At 41.6% G+C, this 21,751-nt stretch overlaps 1 protein-coding gene across 4 annotated transcripts in view; it reads right to left on the bottom strand.

Annotated features, from left to right (window-relative positions):
• Window positions 1-21,751, bottom strand: part of dnmt3ab (DNA (cytosine-5-)-methyltransferase 3 alpha b) — a 38,301-nt gene extending 16,550 nt beyond the window's left edge. For 2 of the 4 annotated variants that reach the window (XM_070841726.1, XM_070841727.1), the window contains exons 1-6: window positions 21,675-21,751; window positions 20,228-20,434; window positions 16,396-16,503; window positions 10,787-11,138; window positions 6,301-6,347; window positions 4,690-4,836 (exon numbers count right to left, since the gene is read on the bottom strand). In XM_070841726.1, the coding sequence (XP_070697827.1) occupies window positions 4,690-4,836; window positions 6,301-6,347; window positions 10,787-11,138; window positions 16,396-16,503; window positions 20,228-20,308 (735 nt within the window). In that variant the 5' untranslated portion in view covers window positions 20,309-20,434; window positions 21,675-21,751. The remainder of the gene's footprint in view (window positions 1-4,689; window positions 4,837-6,300; window positions 6,348-10,786; window positions 11,139-16,395; window positions 16,504-20,227; window positions 20,435-21,674) is intronic. The other 2 variants (XM_070841728.1, XM_070841729.1) reach the window with 1 other exon arrangement.

The following is a 21,751-nucleotide window of genomic DNA, read 5'->3' as shown; positions in this document are numbered from 1 at the left end:
TTGTTTAGGGTCAGACTGTCTCCAGGGTTCCTTCTCCTCGGGGCCAATGAGAAAGTGACACTGAAAATGCCAGTAGGGGGAGGAGAGAAAGTACAGTGGCTATAAGAACCAGATATTTGTCTCTGGACTTCTTCCCAGTTGTAAATGCCCCCCTTTTGGGGGCCTCTCAGTGTGTGTGCAGCTCCACCAGCAAGACAGGCCCTCCAAGTCTAAAGAGGAAAATAGGAGAGGAGGTAGTGGAGACACAATGCGGTCTTTATCATTTACGCACGCCTGCCTGTCACTGACAGCTCAGAAATACCACCACTTATATCTGCTGTCACGCCGTGCTGAAGACAAATACCAAAAATGACAGCAGACATACTGAAGATGTATAAACACTGCAGAGCAAATGTGTTTAAACAACCTCACAATGAAAATATCTACACTTTTTCCCTTTGGAAAAAACTATGTTATAAATGAACACAATGGAAAACCAAACCTAAGTTACTGTACTAACAGTGATTGTTGATTTCTGTTACGGACAGAGTGAAAACAGAAGCTCTACGGGCCTCTGGCAGAGTGTGGAGACATGTTGGGTGCACAATAAGGGATAATCTGACTTAGAGGTCTGTGCAGCATGATACCCTGAGGGCTCAAGAGGTGACAGAGTGCACTGGGAGGCAGAAAAAACAGAAAGGATATTGGTCTCTGGGGTGTGCAGATGATACTTTAATATCTAATCTGGGCTGTACGTGTTAACAAAAGGGTCACGTTTACTGCGTAGCTTCACTTATTTATAAGACAACAACTGCCTCTTATAAGGCTGTTAACTTTATGAGAAAAATGTCGTAGTCTCAAAGAGTCAAAAGTGCAGTTGTTGAGATGACACACCACTGTGTGTGAGCCATGAAAACACACATGTAACACAGGCACAAACACAACCAGCATTAAACGAATTACATTCTAGACAAAAAAGAGATGTTGAAGTAGCAGTTCAGGTGCCATCGAATCAAAACGAACAAGCGCTCTGCAGACTCTGATTAAAGGTAAAAGTTAGATGAAATAAACTGTCACTGAGCATTACTTCCTCACACAACGTGACAGCGAGCCTTTGAAGCCACACAAAAGAGTTTGACCTTTGAATGCAGCAGTCTCTCGTGCGCAACAGGCAGGAGACACACAGCGGGGAATGTTTTGTGTAATTGTTTGATGGATAATACAGTGAGATATGTCTTCAGTGCAAAGACCTAAGCATATCTGCTGAGCAAGACTGCTTACAAATAATTAAAACTTCCTCAAGTCACGACAGGTGGAGTCAACTCAGAATTTATCAGACCAAGAACGCTGCAAAAGCTGAACCTAAACCTCTAAAAAGGCTCCTGTTAAAGTGGATATACTGCCTGAAAATTCACAAGTGGCAGGTTGTGTTGTGCAGTAATGTGGCTACTACATTCATTAGCCTGATTTTAGCGCAGATCCCTACAAAGGCTGTGTATTTCATGAGCGGCCTTGGGGGGTCACACCAAAGTAGGCCATCTGGTTCTCATTGTATTGCGTCCTTCTAAGAGATAATTAGGAATATTACAGAGTCAGCCATGAATACATAAACAGAATTCCCCATGACTCCACAAGTGGAGTTGTTAAAAAAGCTCCCTGAGGAGGCTGCTCGGCTCACTCCAAAGCCCTTTAAATTCTTTTAAAGTAATCAAATTACTCTTATGCAGTAAATCTATATCCTGAGTCAAACAGAACAAAGTACACAATGACAGGAAGGAAAGGGATTTGAGGCCTACACAACAGCCTCACCTTTTTCCCAGTTAAATGTTATGTAAGGTGAAATCAAGGCTCTCAAAACACAGCAACATTTTTAAGGTAAATATATCTGACCTAAAACAAAATTATGCAGCTCTGACATTTCTAGGCACTGCTATGAAACAGGAAATAGTTTCAGCATAAATTCCCCCCACGGGAAAAAGTTTTTTCACGCAAGCAACTTTTTCCCAAACACGGTTACAGCCTGCTCACTCTTCCTTTTTTAAAGAGACGGTTTCCCTTTAAGCTGTGCAGAGCAGATGGTTCACAACAACTCTCGTGGAAATACCTGAAGTCAGCATATTCTCCTCGCTGTAAGCAGGCTAATCAAACATGCACACTATCCCCCCGTGTTATCAAACAAACAATGCAGTGCACATACCCATACACACCAGCGCGCAACCCTCATAATCCAGTGTGGGGCTTGAGTTTTTTTTCACCCCCACTCTCAGGGTAGAAGAGATCGCTTAAAAAAAGAAAGCATGAACATTTCTTTGTCTGGGAATTCAGGGTCAGGTGATTGCCGACAGGAATTCTGGTTGGCTAGAGAGGACTTGCAAAATGTTGGCAGTGAGCCAAGAGGCTGTCTTGCAAGCAGGGCTGGAAATTTGCTGCAAACCTCATCTTCACCCTCATATCCATAGCACAGAGTTCATTTCCATAGCTGGGGGAGGGGTCAGGAGAAGAATGGGGGAGGGAAACGGAGAGGGAGAGACGGAGAAGTCCACTGTAACACAAGGCTCGGGAAAAAAAAAAGGAGAGATCCTGGAGAAAGTGCAAGACGGCAGTAACCCTTTCAGGCACCGTGTCCTCCCTGCTGCAAAAACATGCAACAGCAAAAGGCTCTGTGTCAAGAGCAGAACCAAACCTAGGCAAAGCAAAGCATGATATTACTCCTCAGGAAAGGGCTTTGATGCCAGGACAAATCAGTCTTTTTGCAAATTAGATCAAAGTTTGCAATACACCGGGTGAGAGAAGGGGAAAAAACAGGCATGCTCAAAATTTGCATCTTGCAAATCCCCTTAAATCTCAGCCTTGTAGAGCTACTTGTTCAAGAAAATCCACCTCTGGAAACGCGAACTGCTTAACTGGCTCGTATTTTACGTCATTTCACTTGTGGGACCCTTGCATGTCCTGCTAATTTGGCAATATATCTTCCCTGGAGTCATTTTTATGGCTGCTCTCTGAGCCTTCTCCGGAGGAGAGCCGAGGGGGGCAGGGAGGCAGAAGAAATGGAAGACCCCATGTTGGAGACTCCTCATTATGTAACAGATGAAGTTGCACTACATCACATAACTACCAGGAGTCATATTTAACATGACTAAGTAATGACCAATGTGGGGAACTTTGTGTTAGTAAGATTTAACATCTTGCTGCAATGAGAGTTTTTATTAAGTTCCAAAGGAAATCAGATCTTGGGTAAGTTACCACATGTGCTGAGAAGGAGTGCTGTGTGATCATTCTGAACGCAGTAAAAATAAAATACAAAGCAATCCACATGGTCCATAATTTAGTAGCGGTTTTAAAGCTTTTCATCGAATCGCATGATCTTCATGACAAGAAGTTCGCTTGGATGCCATAAAATTGTAGATGTTCAAATTTCCATTTTGTGGAACACTTCAGAGACTTTGTGTCCATATTGGCATAAAAGATGAGATGAAGTTTGTTCTTGACCCTGGAAACAGTAGTTGACAAAACAGTCTCACTCAAAACAGCTGTGCTGGAGCTCAAGGAAGATCGTGTGATGCAATTGAAAGCTCCAAAGTAGCTACAAACAGTGTACTTGTGATGAGACTGTTTTGTCAACTGCTGTTTCCAAGGTCAAGAGTGAACTTTTAACCATTTATCATTACACTACATTTAAATGGAAAGTTTAATAGGAAACATATCAAAGACGTAGTCCCAATAAAGTCTTTGGAGTAATCAGATTAACAGACATTGTTTCTGGAAGAGAGACTTTGCTGTGAAAGGGTGGGTACATTATTTTTTTAGTTATTGGGGTTTATATGTCATTATGTAGCGTTTGATGTGTATTCAAATCTGAACATTCAAATTTGGTTTACATATGTATATTTTAGCATCAAAATGCCTTTTCCCAGCCATTAAAATGCCATTTTCCTTTGCTCTTTGAAAATTGTTACCCACATGACCTGACGTAGAATTCTGAATGATGACACTGCTCCATATAAACCCCCTAGCCGGCTGCCACTTCTCCTCGAAACTGCGCAGACCCAGTGTGTTATTGATCTTCCAAATTAGCTATTCAGCCGGAAGACAGGAATTGATATATCACAGCACTTTGTGTTGCTTCTGCCCCCTGTGGGCCTCCACTGTCAGTGAACTGAGTGTGGAGTTTAGGAAGCAGAGGACATCAGCGCTGTAACCTAATTCACCGCTTTTTGATAATGGCTGAGTTTCCATTTGAAAAACCCAGAAAGGAACACAGGTTTTTCAAGAATGAAAATCGAGGATGAGATGGAAAATATGTTTTTTGGTGATTTGGGTGAACTGACCCTTTAATGTAGAATCATTCTACCACAACTTCAAGACACCAAAAGCAGTCAGAATGATACGTATCTAAATTTACAGAAACATTTCATCTGGGAAGTATAAATCACGTCAAGGCATCAAACAGATGTGATCAACACAGCTGCATGTCATTTCTCCTCTGCTCCATTAGATAGGAACAAAGTCAGGAAATGCAGGAGCTGACTGAGCCAATGGCCCCGGAAATCCACTGAAATAAATGGTACCTTCATGAGATATCAAATGACCCATCAAATACACTTGGCCGTAAATACACCACAAGCCCTGTCTTTGACCCTGGCAGCTTTCGTCCCCGCCTGACACTCACCCTGTCATCTACGGTGGCTGGGACAGAGCTGGGGTACTCACCTCCATCTTCCATTTGGCCAGCCACTCCTCTTTGGTCCGCTTGCTAATGTAATAAGGGTCACCAGCCTGGAAGGTTATTCTGGGAACGGGCCTCTGACGAAGGCTGATCTCCCAACCAACTCCCCCTCGCAGCCTGCCTCGACCTCCCTGTTTAAGGTGTTCAAAAAAAAAAAAAAGTTAGCTACTTGTTTTGATTCCTTCTCTTAGAGTTTCCCTTATAAGGAAGCATTCAGACTTGTAGTAAATCTGTACGTCCAATTTGTCACTAGACCCTGTGAGACAGACTCTAGTTAACAAGTAAGTAATTTGTGGTTAAGGCGATGGGGTTGTCTATTTCCTAGAAGGATAATGGCTCACATTTTGATGTGCCTTATGGTGCTATCAGCTTGTGATTGGTCAGGCAGCAAGAAGTGATGCCACAGTATCTAATCACAACTCCCTGGCAACACTCTCAAGGTCAGTCGCTCCAACTGATTCGAGAAGCTCCCAAGTGTATTTGATATTTCAAATCTATACACCATTAGGTACCATTTCTTTCACAAAGCCAAAGGCAAGAGAACTACTCAGTTTTTCTGGACCTTGAAGATAGACCTTGAAGAATATACAAATCTTGTCGTCCAGCAATGGTGCAGATACAGTTTACTTTCAGCGCAACTGCATTTGTGGGAGAGAAGGTGGAAGAAAAAGTTTAACAATACACAGATTAACTTGCCTAAAGGAATAGTAATAGTGATATTTTGAGAAATATACTTTCTTCACAAGAGTTCGATAAGAACATCTACACCACTCTCATGTCTGTTCAGTCAATTTGAAGCTGGAGCCAGCAGTCGATTAGCTTAGCTTAGCCTACAGGCAGCAAACAGTGGGAAACAGCTAGCCTGGCTCTGTCACCAGCAAGTGCAACACCAGCAAGTCACCAGTTATCGCCAAGAAACAGTGCAGCACATAACTTCCTATAAAACAATGAATTGTGTTTTTGCACAGATTAGGCCCAAATGTCAAACTGCTCCTTTAATGGGGCTCATGCAGCAGACTATCTTTGCACAGAGCCAGGCTAGATGTTGCCACCTGTTTCCAGTCTTTATGCTATGCTAGGCTAATCAGCTGCCGGCTGCCTGTAGCTTAATATCAACCTTTAAATACTCTCAGCTAACTCTCAGTAAGAAAACAAATGTATTTTCCCAAAAGTCAAACAATTCCTACCTAACTACAGTCGTGCAAAACAACATGTAAACATCCCCATATCGAGCATACGACCTGTCCTACAATCTAGAGTCATTTATAAAAGGAAGAAAATAGCTGTAACAACACTTGATGGGTTGATGTTTTTATAACATACCGGTATGATGGAGTCAGGTGGAGAATCCAGTTATATTTAGTATTTCTGCTGCAAAAACTGTCCTTTTTCAAGTCAAGAAAAGCATGCTTCTGTTTGCTTCTGTTCAAGCTGCACCATGACTATCTATAGTGCTGGCAAGCAGAGGATTCACCGTTTGTGAGAGGAAAGGTAATTCACCCAAAAAGAGGAAGCTACAGCCCTGGCAAGTGTGAAAGACACCTCATGAGTTACGTCAGCCAGAGAACAAAGACATAACAGAGCAGAAATCTTACCTCAGTCTTGACTGCATCACCCCCGTCCTCCTCCTTGTGCTCCACATCTAGAGAGAAGACAGCAACACAATAGATGGCCTGAATCATTCATAGGAGAGTGGAAACTGACCACATCGGTTATCCTCATATCTGTGTTAAACTCAAGCGGCTTCGCATTCATCAATAAACCATGACACATTTATCAGTCCAAATTGATAGGCCTCGCCCTCCACATCATCGCAGTAACTATGTGTTTGATCAAATTAAAGTCAAATTAATAAAACTGTGAGAGAGATTCTGGCCCGGGGAAACTCCTCATGCGTGCTCAGAGTTTAAAATCATGTGGGATCACAGGAGCTTGTGCGCTCAGGTGCCGTATGTGGGTTTGCTGCAGCCCAGAGAGTTTGGAGTGGCTGCCCACGTTATGATGAGTATGGAAAGGGGCCAGGTTTACTTTGGCAAATGTCACACTTCTGACCTTATATCCCCCCTTTATGAGACACACAGCTGGTTGCTATTAGCATGGCCCCTCCCATGCTGCTGACACTCAGCCGTAAAGGCAACAACATAGTGCTTCACTTGACTGTGGCCCTGGGACTGCATATATATTCTCCCCGCCAGTCTCCAAAGCCTCAACATGATGAAAACATGAGTATATTCTTGCTGCAGTTGAGTTATGTAGGAATGGAGAGATGCAGAGGATGGTATTTTTCTGTTATTTTGAACAGAAAACAGTGGCCCTATAAAAATTGTTGTTTCATAATGCAATAAAAGTGAGTAATCAACTCAAGTTCTATACTTAAACGTTCTTGACCTTGGAAACCGCAGATGACAAAGTAATTTCTTTTTAAGATCCATTTAGTAGCTGTTCTGGTATATTTAAGTACATATAAACTCAACACAACTAAACATAAACATGTAAAGCTGGGATTTTTGCTGTAATGGAGTATTTTTATATCATATTTTGCAAGAAAGGAAAGACGCAATACTGATGTATTGTAAGGATTCAAAAGTCTTGAATACAATCGGCAGTGTCTTAGAAAGACAAATATTTTCCACAGGAAAAAAATGCCCATATATACAGAGGAAGTTGCAAAACCAAAAGCGAGAGGTGCAGCAGCAGGGTAAAGAGCCTCAAAAATAGCACAGAAAATATTTGGTGAAACGTGAACTGAAACCGCAGTCTAATAAAAATGTCTTAAACACAATAAAAGCTCCAGTTGGGATTTCCCATTAACTTAGCCGTGATTTAAGATGTGGGGGTCCACAACAGCGAGGGCGTGTTATTCATTCCTAAACAGCATTGTTTTCCTGTGTTAAGCAGAGCAGTGAGGGGTTAGCCAGGGAGCATGGACACCACCCAACTGAAACACTAGGACAGCAGTCAGGATTCATGATTCATGAAAAGTTTTACACCCAAAGCAACAGCAGAGCAACAGATAAGGAGGCCAAAATCAGCTTCATCACAGAAGCTCAAACCAACACCTCTGATATTACTTTAACAATGTTTAATTTCAATATGAGCAAGTGTTTCTAAAAGTGCCCAGGCTGAGTGATACGACACCAGCGGAGTATATGTGCATCATTCAAACAGCTGTGCCCTAAATTAGCATGGTGGCAGAGCCTGAGTAAACATGACTATCTGCTGAGGCGAAGCCCAAACACTATCATAACACTTGAGCCCTGAGAGGCTAAGGACAACTTTTGATGACATGTTTTCTGCACAGCCAACACTGGCTTGTCATTGAAGCACCCTACAGACCTGTCCAAACAATAGTCCGCTCTCTTAGCAGCCTCTTCAAGTTGGTTCCATGTGTAGCCGAGCCCCCCAGTTCCTCCCTCCCCCTTGCTCTTTTTTTCTCCATCCCTCTCCCCTCTCTCCTGGTCTCCTCGTCCTCATCGGGAATAAGTGACTATATAACAAATCGGTGAGGCGGTGCGGACTGCCAAGGTCACTGGGTTTGTGAGAGGAGCTGGTTAATGTTGCCCACAGAGAGTATACCTTGCCAGTTTGAGCGGGTTCCAGCTCTCGTATTGCTAGAGTTCAGTTAAACTCCAGCCGGAGCTCAAATCCTTCTTGTGCCCTCCAGATGGATAACAGAAACCCTGTTTAGCTCAGTATCGATCCACCACACTGCCCCACACCAAGGACTCTGCTCTCTGCGATAAATATACCAACGCTCCCTCTATTAAAACTTGTTTGGTCACTGGATTAAGTCGAGATTTACTTTTAAGTGCATTTAAAGCAAATCAAGACACCATGCAGGTGCGTGTGGTGTGCTCTGTGTGTTTGCACTTCCCAGGGATCACTTAGCAGCAGTTATGTCGACATTCTGCTGATGTAATCTGAATTAAAAATCTGTGTGGCCTCTTTTTTAAGATTGCACATGCCTACTCTTGCTGCCTGATCCCGTTGCACCAAGCCTGCTCGCTAACCTGCCATCTGTACAGTGTGCCTTTAACTTTCTTAATCCTCCACATTATTTTGATGTCCTGGCGAGAAGAAATCCTATAAATGTTGTTTCACTGCATCATAGTCACCAAATATTATTACTAATATAATTTGAAGACAAGCAGCAGATTTGTATGTGCTGCTTGCGAACAACAAACTGTCCATGCACTATGCTCGCTCATTACATGACAGCCAATGCTCGCCTGCAGCCTTGAAAGAAAAAAATGACACTAACATCTGCTTCAGGTCTTGAGGGACCTGCAGACCCTGCTCAGACCTCATCTACATTTCCGTACGTCTTTTCTCTGGCTTTGTGGCTAACACTGCTTAGGCCGACTACTTAGTTCCTCTTTCTGTTGTTTCCATGCACAGCAACAAACACGACAACGTCTTGTGTGTCACAGGACTTTTTCTGTTAACCAGACAAAGATCCAATTATGAATGAAACATTGTCATTATTAAACCTTTCTGACATGGAGCAAGTGTGGAAGTGTTGCCCCTTCTGAAGATTTTAAACTTTAAAACAACATATTGAAACAAAGTGGGTGATGTTTAGAGTTTATGTTATGTTATGAGTGCCACTGTATGTAGAGATGTTAATTCAGTTAGAGAGCTGAGGACTATTGTGTTATGTCAATTTGATAAGCCTACTTCACCCCATGTTTCACTGTTTCCTCATCACATGTACACACCAGGCTGATACATCTGCGCTTCCGTACATTTTTCTACTACACAGGGCTAGTTAAAAGTGTTTAAATATGGAGGTCAAAGCAGATGATCTAGTGTAACTTTGTGGGATTTCTTCTCTTTATTTGATAGTTATATAGTGTATGGGACAACTTTAACTCTGTAATCATGTTGTTGGCCCCTTTATGATTAAAAACAATGCAATGTATGGCTGAAAATACAAGACTCTGTGGCCAATATTTACTCTTATAGAAGGGTTAGAAGGATTACTGCTATAGTAAGCCAATAGTAACTAGGTGTGCAGTGTTTTACCAGCAATTTAATGTTGTATTTTCATAAAGTTGGGGGAATCCTCAAAATGGAAGAAACAGAAGGTGAGATACTAATGACTAAAAAAAAAAAGCTTGCTTCTACTAATGCAGCTTAGTACCATCTTTGCAGTAGACCTTGACATCACAGCTTATTTAAAACATGATATTTAAGCAGATCATATTAAGCAGACTTGTTGTTTGTGGACCCTGATGGTCAAACAATGTTTTTAAACATTTTTAACATATATTATAGATTTTATCATCGTCACGGTAAAAATGTGAAATTTAGATCTTAGCATTTAGATTCTTAGCATTTTGCCCCTAAAGCTGAGCGGCATTGAACCCAGACCCAGGTCAGGCAGCAGGGTTGCAGACCTGGTTCTGAAAACCAGTTTTTAGCCATTTACACCAAAAGCGACCAGTGCTATCCCAGATTTCTGCTTTGAAGTGAAGTAACAGATCCTAGAGGCAGAGATCAGGTGAATACAGAGTGCAGACTTGGTTTGTAAAGAGTTCTGGGCACAACGCCATCCACCTGGCAGGGCCCCCGACAGGGAGGCGGCCACAACAGAGACCTGCCAGCTCCCAACAGAGGCGCGTTGCCAGGAGACGAGTCGCTCCTCCCATGGCTTTATTTACTGCACCCCTCATCAAGGTCAAAGCCAGTGTCTCTGTGGCCGAGAGACGAGCAAGAGAGACACGTGGCTGAGAGACAGCGAGAGAGAGGGAGGGAGAGAGAGAGAGATAGGACTAAAAAGCAAAGCGTGGGGGGGACTAAGTGATATTGTTTATCTCCGTCTTGGCCTAAAAGCTACCTGTCAGCACCACTCTCTCCCAACAATGCCCACTGATTTATATCATCTTCATTCGTTAATGATATCTACTGGTACGCTGTGGCTGGTGCACATTCAGTTCTGCAGGACCAACTCAATTGCAACTGCTTTGTTATAGTAAAAATGCATACAGTTGGTCTATTAACAAAATTCACATAATTAGGGATCCACAGAGAGAAGAGGAAACGATAGCCACACTGAACAAACACAAGCCGAAAACTCACATTTCGTTGGGCGCTCCAGTTTCCGCCTCCCTCGTTTCTTGCGTGGTGTCGTCAGGCTGTCGTCCTTGTCTTTCTCCGAGTCCTGCTTCTCCCTGCCGGGCAGGAATCCGTTCTCCTGGGACGAGCTCAGGTTTTGACCCTGGAAGCTGTCCTCTGGTCGACAGGAGGAAGGGTCTCTGAGGATCCCATTCTCCAGTTCCCTCTTCTCCTGTTTGGGGAAGCAGGCGTCAGACGTCCTGTCTCTGTGCCCGCCCACATCTCCATTGTGGACCTGTGTCATGGATGGCCTACCCACTCCGGCGTAGCTGTTGCCCATGCCCATGCTGCCTTTGAGAGTGCCACAGCTCTCAACCTGCAGGCAGGGGAAGAGGAGGGTGACATGTTAACATCCTGGCAATCTATCAGCTTTAGAGATTATTATTGCTGTAGCAGTATGTTACAGTTTGATGTTTTAAAGCTGTACAACAGTGTTGTGCCTGTCAGCAGTTATGACATATCATTGGATATAGCGCAGTCGCTTGTGCAATAAACAAACCCATTTAAGAGTTACAACAAATCATCCAGCATGCTTGAAAAAAGGTAATTTCAGTGAGCAACAATAAAACAGCTGGCACTATCATTGTGAGGATAAGCACTCTTCAGTCTCTATTGGCTAAATGGGCTATTTGAAAGAAAATGAGAATCAAAGCATTCATCCATTTCATATTAGATAAGCTTAATTTCATCCCGCACGTCTCCTCAGTTCTATCTGGACAGAATCAAACATGCAGCTCAACTTCTACACTTATTAGTCAGTGAATTATGGCATTTCCCATTCAATTCTGTTAAACTAGACTTGTAAACTTTAAAGCTGTGCCAGTAAATCTGTTGTGCAGCCATTAACTTGCAAGCGAAGGAAGGGATTACATTAGAGTTCATCAGGTACACAAGTGAGTTTCCTGTAGTCGTGCATTCATCATTACAGCAGCACAGAAATATGACAAGAATGTTGGCTGTTTGACAACAAAGAAGTTTTTCACTCCGTCCAGTTTGGAACGCCCAGTTAAACTATTTCATTCTATGCAAAGGAGTAAATTCAAAGCAAGCCGACCGATCTAAAGCAGCAGTTTAAGTTACAGTGGCAGATATTCTGTTCTTACACCTTGTTTTACCTAAAAAAAAGCAGTAACTGTCTTAGAAGACCTAGAAAAGATTTGTTTCAACACTCAACACTTTGAAGAAATGTGATAGTGTCTCTGCTCCTGCCTAAAAATAGCCATAAAAACACACTTTCTCAGACAATCCCATTAATGGGTCACTGGGAGCAGAAAGTGGAGCATGTCTTGTGAGATCAGACTGTCAACACTGATGACAGCAGCGCTGAGGCTTTCATCTCCTGTAGATGTAGGTACAGCAGTATGCATTCAAAGCAACGCCCCAGGAGGCATCTGTATTTCAGCAGACGATATTTAGCAAACATGAGCTCTTGTGCTAGAAGCTAAAAGGTCAGATGTAGTCTCATTTATGCAGATTGAATAGGAAAACACAGTGCAAAACTAGTTTTAATGTGACCCACAGACTTATAAAATGCCTGTGTAATGCAGTGGAAATCATGCGGAACCGAGTTGCAAAATAAACTTCAGTGAAAGTTGTACTGTATCGTAAAACAAAGCTACACCAAGCCAAAATTGGTTTTTAAGCCTTGCTCGCAGGCCGCAGAACTCTAAATGACTTCATCATTGTTGTAACTGAGAACAAATTAACTGTAAATGTTGAACAGTTGCACTCACACAAACAGCAGCACTCCGCTACATCTGTTTGACATGATAAGTGAAAACAACGAATCCACAATTCAGGCGTTATTAATATTCTAAAGTAATTCATAACAAAAAAAAAAAGCTGCAGAGTGTGTGGGTTTAGGCAAACAACCAGCCAAGTGCAGACAGACACACACATAAAGTCAAACACATGCACAAACTCGGGCAACATACACACACACAAACAGAACACACAACTGTCACTGAAAGAATTATGCAACAGATTAGTGACCCAGTGAACTACATGTGGCCCCCGCCAGAGGTCATTGGTCATAGTCAGTAATTCAGGACAGGCTCAGACAGGCAGACAGAGGTCACTGGCTACCTAATCCAACTTGCTGCTGCATCATTTCAAATTGTATATAATAAGTTTAATACATATGTGTATTAACTGTTAACATTGCACTCATTCATATTTTCATATTCACAAGGGATTAAAAGTCTGTGTATAATGTCCCAGGCAAACAAACTCAAATATAATTATCATCCAACTTAATTATTTGCCCTCAGATCCACAGAGCGTTTTAGCACATTTCAGCTCCTTGTTTTGGTTTTACGTCCAGCACCATTCTAGCCACGCTCATCTGTCTTTTCCAGCTGCATTAAGCAGATGTTTCTTCAGCAAACAAGCTCTGATAATACCGGCTTACCATTAAATGGCAGATGGACAAAGTTATCGACTAGCTGGTGAGTTGGAGAGACCAAAAAGAGAGATAAATAAGAGTGAAAATTATGATTATATGGCTTTAAATATAGATTCGAAATAAATTAATGTTGAATGTGTTCTTAAAATTACACAAATATGAAAACTTGTTAGACTGCTGGCTGATTTCTGTAGTATATGATTAAATTACATATAATTATTATATGTACTTCACTCAGTTACTTGGTTAAACTGTAATTAAAGTAGATCCAAAAATTGCAGTACATTAGTGTATCAGTATCAGAACAAACCATCAATCATTTCTTGTTTTATCTATATCTTGTATATATATCATTGATCATCGAGTAAGTTCTCAATCAGGCCAACAATTAATTCCTAATCTTACGAGTGAACTTGGCACACAGGCTTCAAGATAACACTTTATTGATCTCAATGGGGGAAATTAGGTGAAAATATCATATTATGAATTTAGTGAAGATTCAGAGCTGAAACATGTAACCAGCTGAGCACTTTTTAGCCTCCTTTAGATGTTGCAGGCTGGACCCATGATAGTAAAGAGCAGCAAGGTCAGGTTAATAGGTAAACAAAACCCTGCCAACTGAGGTGAATGAATAAAGGAAATAAAGTGAAACCTCTGATCCATGTCAGAGTGTCTGAAAAATCCATTAATGCCTTACAGATGCATATTAAAGGCACAGTCTGCAACGTTGGAGAAACTAGCAAACGTAGGTAGATTTTAAAAATGTCTGACTAAGGTCAATGTAGGTAAACAGGCCTGTTCCGTCATTTCATTCAGTCCAAATGAAATGATTTGACGAGTTTATTACAGTCCTTTAACAGCTACAGACACAGATTCTTTTTTCTTTTTTGTCAAACTATTTCATTCACTGATTGCTGTCAGGCAAAATAACAAAAAGTGCTTCTACAATAAGTTGCAGACTCTGCCTTTAAGTTGGCACGTACATTTTTCAGTGACTGTCTCATTCAGAGTAGAATAACAACAACAAAACACCTATGTGACTGGAGCGTCTGCCACATGTGGACACTCCCCCACAGCTGTGAAAACACTCACTAAGGCACCCTGATTCTGAGTACAGCTTTTCTTTATTACCAGTAGTACCACTCAGCTGCTTTAAATACACGCTGACACAAAGCCTCCAGCATATCCCTCCCTATCATACATATCTGTAAATATTTTTGTAATCCCTTTTTTTTCGTTTGTTGAATCACACTGTGAGAGTTAATTAGCATGATTTTAAGCAGAGGCTTATGCAAATGATAACATCTCAGGGAAAAAAAACACCCCAGAATCATGTCGGCCCAAGAGTCATTATCAAATCAGAGCTTTTAACTACAAAAGGCATCATAAACAGATTACAAATGGTGTTAGTGTGGTGTGTGTAGGCAAAAACATGGTGCAGACTAGGTGATGTTTATGCATGAGTACAAAGTAGCTACAAAAGGCTGAATAACACCTTTATCTTTATACAAAGACTGCTGATACGTATTATCCTGTGTAGATATTCAATATTTTTAAATTCTTTCAGTTTCATAGTAACAACACCAGGACATTTGGAGATATTTTGCAGGAATTTGCAAAGTTTCACCAAGACATTTTACTACTTAAAGTGTCTGAATTAGCATTTAGACCATAATGTGACAACTAAAACCGAGGTATGCTTATATGATGACTAGTTCATTGGATGTGTGATATGGTAAAAGAGAAAAAAAGGTCACACTTGATATTTGGGTGAGAGGCCAGCTGTGATAGAAACGTGGGGAGACGTGATAATTGTTCCGACTGAGATAACGTCATACTTTTTGGATAGTGTCTCCTCAGAGGCATTCATAGTATTGCACTAGTTTTATGAAAGAATGAAAAAAGCTTGAGAGAGGAGTTCAATTCCTGCATACTTACTCACAGACTCACAGACGTGGTTTATGGCTGCATGAATGGGGCGTTAATGTCAACTGTCAAAAAGTTACAAAAAGCGCTGACATCAGAAAAGTGTGGGGAGAGGGAGCCTGCTTCCCAACATTTAAATCACTGCGCACTTCTCCAACTTGTTTGGTGACCCATATAATATATAAATATACGACTAGACTATACATACATATACATACTGTTTATATAAAGCTACTGGATTTGTACACTGAACACAACTGAATCATATGGATGAAGATTAATATATCTTATTTTCTATTAATGTGTTATCATTTTTCTACAATATATACATCAGATATATTTATAACAATATGAAGAACAAAGGGGGCAGTTGTGCTCCAACTGAAGTGCTTATCAGATAGTCAGCCAGCATTGGAAACACCCCCCCCTCACGTTTCTGATGACATCAATGTGGGGCCTATATCTATCAATTTCTGCAATGACATTCGCACTCACTTCACGCAGCGATTGGCCCGCTGTGTGGAGATAAGGAAGAGATGAGCTTTGAACCTCTCTCTCAAGCTCTCTTTTCATTCTTCACACAACTATTTATGTTACTCTTTGCGTGCACAGAAAGAATGCAACACAATGAATGCCTTCCAGGAAAGATTGTCTGAAAATATGCACAATCATTCCCATATTTGAATGATTAACAACTCCATGTGTGGGTTTCTGTGAACGTCAAGAACAGCTGTACTATGGTGTGATGAGATTTCTGTCATTTTTGCCTTTTATTTGACAATTGACATTGAAGATAAAGACAGAAAACAAGGGGCATGTGCTGTAACCATTCAGCTACCAGGGTACTGGTTCCCATTAAGCATACTCAGACCTTAACCGATTTAGAGCAGCATGGGACGTTAAAATCAAAATCACTGTGTCCTAAATCACTAGGACTCAGGCTAAAATTCTTTAATGGTTAGAAGCTCCTTCAAGGACACTGAATGACTCTCCCTACTCAGGAATTATTTCACAACACTACTCAACACTACTGAACAAACTAATTAATAAATAAATGTGAAGTATTAATCCTTTTATGTTGCTGCGCTCTAGATAGATCAGATAGATCTGATATCTAACCTTGACTATGAGCAATATTTAAAGAATATACTGGATTGAATTGACAGAAAACCAATTCAAACAAGTGTGCATGGTTGGATGGATGAATGTGTTTGTAAATTTTCTGGCATAGATCAACACTCACTGCGAACTGCTTGCGCTTTCTCCCAGGCTTGCCAACTTTACAAGAGGCACTACTTTTAGCCAACTTCTCCTCTGTCATCAGGTCCATGTCCAGCATTGCACTCTCACCCTGTCAAAAAAAACACAGAAAAAAACCACATCACACACACAGCATGATTTGGAGTTGGTATCATATCATAATCACATTAACAGAGCACTTATCTGAGGGAATGTCAAATTAACATTTCGGGCCTGGATGCACATAAGATATTGCATCTTTATGACAGACTGTATTTGTGCATGCGCTAAGACGAGCGCTGATTGCACCTCAGCCACAGATGCAGCAAAAGTGATACTAGATCTGCAGAACACACATAACACTGCGCCACACTGAAACACTTGAACATTTGGGGAGACTGCAGCAGGTCCTTGAGTGTCTTTGGCTGAGTGGACAATGAGACAGATAGAAACTGAATGGCACGTTCCTTTGAACTAGACTGAAGTGAAAGCTCCACGGACGCAGCGCTGACCTTCCACAGACAATCCCCTCTTGACACCGTTACAAAGACGTCGACCGGCCCCCACCTTCCCTTGCTGCAATTTCCCTTTGATTAATAAAACTGTCTACCCCCATGAACAAAGCCCCATGTCCGCCACCACCAAGTACCCCTGGGGTTGATGGGAGAACAGATGATCCTAATGTAGATGCTTTGAGTTTCAATATTGACTGAATAGGACCACCAGCACCAGGTCTGAATGCAAATGAGATTGCAAGGCCATTCCTGACAGCTGCAGTGGGGGGTGGAGGGCTGGGTCCTTATTAAATTCCTTCAGTCTTGAATGTGAGATTCCTTCGAAGATAAATGAGCTCCCTTCACTGTACAGCATTCTGCGACCGAGTCCCTCTGCTGACTTGTTTTAAGTACTTGTACTTGAACCTCGGGCACCGTGGTGTAGGGTGACATGAGAGAGGATTGTTGTAAGATACTACATGACTAAGTGTCTCTGTAAAATGATCGTTAAATATAACAAGACAATTTAGTGACTGAATTACAGAGGCAAAGCAGGGGGAGACGAGGGGCTTACGCAAAACCTTAAATTCCTCCATTAAGAAGCAAAATAGAGAGCACATGTGCAGTTACATTGTCTTCCTGCTTAAGATCATTATCTCAAAACTTAACAACTCAAACTGTAAATAAAAACTACATTTTACACTGCATTTTAACATGGCACAAATCACTGTGCTATCAAGGCTATGGAGCAATCAGTAGTGCATTTTAGACACGTAAATCCATTCCATTACTGTAAGTTTCAATTAGTTTAGCGTCTTACATAAAACCATCTCCTGTTCAGTCCATTCAGTAACTCTCAGTTTTATCACATGATCTTCATAAGCTGATGGGTTTGCCCAGTTGTCATGGAAATGTGAATGTTCACTTTTGCCTTTTTGCTGACTACTTTAAGGACTTATCTTGTCCATGCTGGATTTAAACCCTTTGGCAAAGTCCAGCTGCTCATGATTGCTCATCATGCCATTCGATCAAAAGCTTCAGAGCAGCTACTAAATGGGCCCTGTGGTGAGATTTTTTTTCCCCCAACTGCCATTTACGAGGTCAAGAATGTATCTCGAATCTCATATTTTAAACCACCGTGAATGAGAAATTGCTCAGAAAAGTAAAAAATTTGAACATTTATAGTTCCAACTGGCCGCTGATGAAGATCATGTGATATGGTCGAAAGCAGATGATCTACTAAATGGGCCTAAAAAAGAAGGTTTTGAGGGACTGGTTGAGGGGTCTGTGACTGTATTCTGTGAGGGTTGACATTAAAAAAAATATCAATGTAAATATCATGAGGTATAATATCATCTTTAAGTGCTATTTTGCAATGTAATGTTATTCTGCTCACGTCTGACAAATGTTTCACCACTATAGCAGCATTTTGGTCTCCATGAGACACTAAATAACATAACTAACTAGAGAGTGACCATTGAAAATGAAGTAGAGCTTTTGTCATCGTAAAAACCTTTGCAGTGATCAGGTCACACAATCTGACAGATCACAATATTTGTTATAACACCAGCCAGGAACCCTTTGCGACATCTCTTTCTCTTCTGTTTTTTACTGTCTAGTAAAGGCAAAAATAGCATAAAAACATGTTTAATAAACTGGACTTGTGCTCGCTCAAATTATAGCAGACTGTACTTGTTAAATAATTTAAAAGCTGGAGGATGTTAATAAACACAGGCAGGAATTTCAAAGGTCAGGCCACGCTGCATCCTGAGTGTGTTTGCTGCTAAAATTGAATAAATCCATCAACCATTAGTGTCCTACGGTGATAAACTGATTTGCATAGAGAGATAGATGTGATCAGAGCAACCGATGCTGTGATTAATGGGCATAGGGTTATAACTGATAAATATCTTTCTAAAATGATTCGTAGGATATTCATCAATGGGTTTCTGGATTAAAATACAGAGGTTACAGACAAGCCTTCAGAAGGTTAATTCAAATGTAGATATTGATGCTTTTGTGAGAGGATGTGTTTTGCAGATGGTGCCCGTTCATTGTATGATTATTATTAGAGCGTCTGGTGCTTCAGTTTTTCCTTACAGGGCAGCAGCATTTGCATAGATAATGGCACGTTTTGAGTGCAGCCTGGTGTGCAGGCTCATTTGGGAAACACTTACATGGATGACACAATTCAGCGGTGCCTGCAGGAACAGCCCACACCTCACTGTTCATCCAATTCCCAACCCAAGAGCTCGGGCACACTGAATGAAAATAACACGCCATTTTCACACACAGCTTCACCCTAATATTTTCTGGAAAAAAATAAACCAACAAAAAAACCCTGAAATATGATTTGTTGTTGCCTGGAGTGAACCCTAGTACATTGTCAATATCTCTGCACTATTTCCGTCTGGGTAGCCGGTTATTTAAGGCGATGTCTGTTGCCAGGCAACAAGACTAAGGGCAGTACTGTGTAATGGGAACGTAGAGGAAGAGGACAGATCCCCCCAGTAAAAGAGCTGTAGAGCCATTCCAGCTCCAGCTCAACCTACACCAGCCAACGCCCACGTCACCAAGCACCATTACAACGGCAAATGTCACATAATACAGCTGCATCTCAGTGGTGCTGCTTTCACTGCCGCTGTGGAGCATCAGTGATGCGGCAGTTACACACGGGCAGTATTAATGAGCCTGTCTGCACCATGAAAGGTGACATGGCACTCCACGTGCTGATGGATTCCTCTGTAAAAATCTGACTGTTTCCTCAATAAACAGAAGGAATCAATGCAATTAAGTCAGCTCCAGTAAGTCTTTGGATTGCAGTGATCAATAAGGCATTAGCTTGATGATTGATTAGCCCCATTCATAAAATTGAGAGAGGTTTTAATTGGCTTTGACCTGAAGTGACTGTAAAAACCACATACCTCTTATTTCAGTGCTCCACATCAAAGTAACTAACTGTACTGGACACAAACGTTCATGCATGCACACATGTAAGCTTTATGGATATTTTTAGGAAAATACTAAACAGCACACTGTACTACATTGCTGCTGCTGCATGAGCCCAGGAGTGAGTAATCTGCTTATAAATCAGCTCTGCTGAGTTTGAGGCCTTTCAAAAAATTGCATTTCACAGTGATGGAGTGTCAAATCCAAAATTAATCAGCAGCTTAGCTCAAGTCATTCCAACAAAAAATCCTCTCTTTGAACCCACTAGCAATAACGGTGAGAAATCCTGGTCATTCACCAGCATGCCGGGCTTCACAGGACTCCCATAAATACCTAAAGTGAGATTCCTGTGGCACACTTTACTATTTCACTTATATTTCACACGTTTCTTACCATTCTGTTTCCAGGTGAATCGGTGTAGTCTGAACCTTTGAAAGCAGTACTATTGGTGTTGGCGACAGAGTTGGACGGCATCGTCAAGGGTCTTATGGGCTTATGGGTATAGTGTCAGGATAATGGGTGATGTGGATGAAGTGAGAATAAACTCAATGGAACAAAAAAAAAAAGAAGTGAGAGATGATCCCTCTTCTCTCCGCTCTCCTGGAAGATAAGAAAGAAAGGTGACAATCAACTCATTCATTCCTCACACATTAGATACACTTTAGCGTTGTGATTATTTCATTCAGAGGTGAATAGACTGCACGCTGCAGTGACAACCCTGGCACATTTTGTGCACATATCCTCACATCACTTTGGTTAAAATTGCATTTTGAGTCATAAAGAGGCTCTTTCTGGGCATCAGCTTTCCTTTCAGTGCACGTCATGTATAGGAACCTCACAGGCTTCTATAGGATACTGTATGGCTACTATGCCTATAGGGCCTTGGCTACTTTTTCACACCACATGGATGTATGGGTGTACACTAGTCGACATTAAATGGCTGCTAATGTGCCTCTAAAACCCTGAACAACGCTGCAAAATACACCCAACGTGATTATACCGTTTGGCTCATTCTAAACATTATTAATTTTTAATTTTCACCTCAAGTGTCTGGGTTAAAGTTACTCCAGCAGTCAGCCATGCGCACACAGCGGAGCCACGGTTGCATTGTTGCACTCGTGGAAATGTCCAAAAAATCACAAGCCAATAAAGGCCTGTCTATATTCACATGGGATGTGTTTAATTTCCTGTAGAGGTTCAGTCAAAACTGATGACACTCGTTTTTTTTTTTTTATTATTCAAAATGTCTTGTAAGCTGCTGGAATGAAGTCTTCGCTCAAGAAAATTCATTGCAGGCAACAACCAGAACCTGTTATCTTGAAAAATAATTTATTATAGGGCCACAGAGGCGTTTAATGTCACCGCGTCTCCACGCACATCAAGCTCCATCCAGGCCACACGCTGCCATTCCTGCGATCGACTGACTTGCCTTTATGAATCAATTGGCTATGCTTAAATTTGCAAAGTTTTAGACGTCTTTACAGCAAGGGAAGTCTGCAGTATGACCCGGGGGGTTGTGGCTCTTTTACAGGCCACGGCCACTCAAGTATAAATCCCCGTTATTGTTATTAGTATTATTATCATTTCTAATGAGGCCAGTGTTTTCAGGAGCCGCAATCCTGCTTCTGTGCTGTAAATTCAAGTTCAAGTGCACATCGCGATGTCCAATCAGCACATCTGCAAAAAGCAAACCCCTAAATCTCTATTTCCCCATTTCCATCGAGCGCCTTCCGCTCTCTCATGTCTCACGTTTTCCTTCACATTAAGGTTACCCTTCCTGCGCGGCTACCAGTGCCGGGTTAAACGGATTTAAATGCGTGAATCGCTGTGTGTTCGTTACCCGATTTTCCCAAGTCCCAGGCCTGACCCTTTTTGTCTCGCTTGCTCCCGGAGCCTCCTTCCTCTTCTCTCCCCGTC

This window comes from Pempheris klunzingeri, chromosome 13, assembly GCF_042242105.1.
Source record: "Pempheris klunzingeri isolate RE-2024b chromosome 13, fPemKlu1.hap1, whole genome shotgun sequence".
In the NCBI taxonomy this organism is placed as follows: Eukaryota; Metazoa; Chordata; class Actinopteri; order Acropomatiformes; family Pempheridae; genus Pempheris; species Pempheris klunzingeri.
This window is presented reverse-complemented; position numbering and strand designations above follow the sequence as displayed.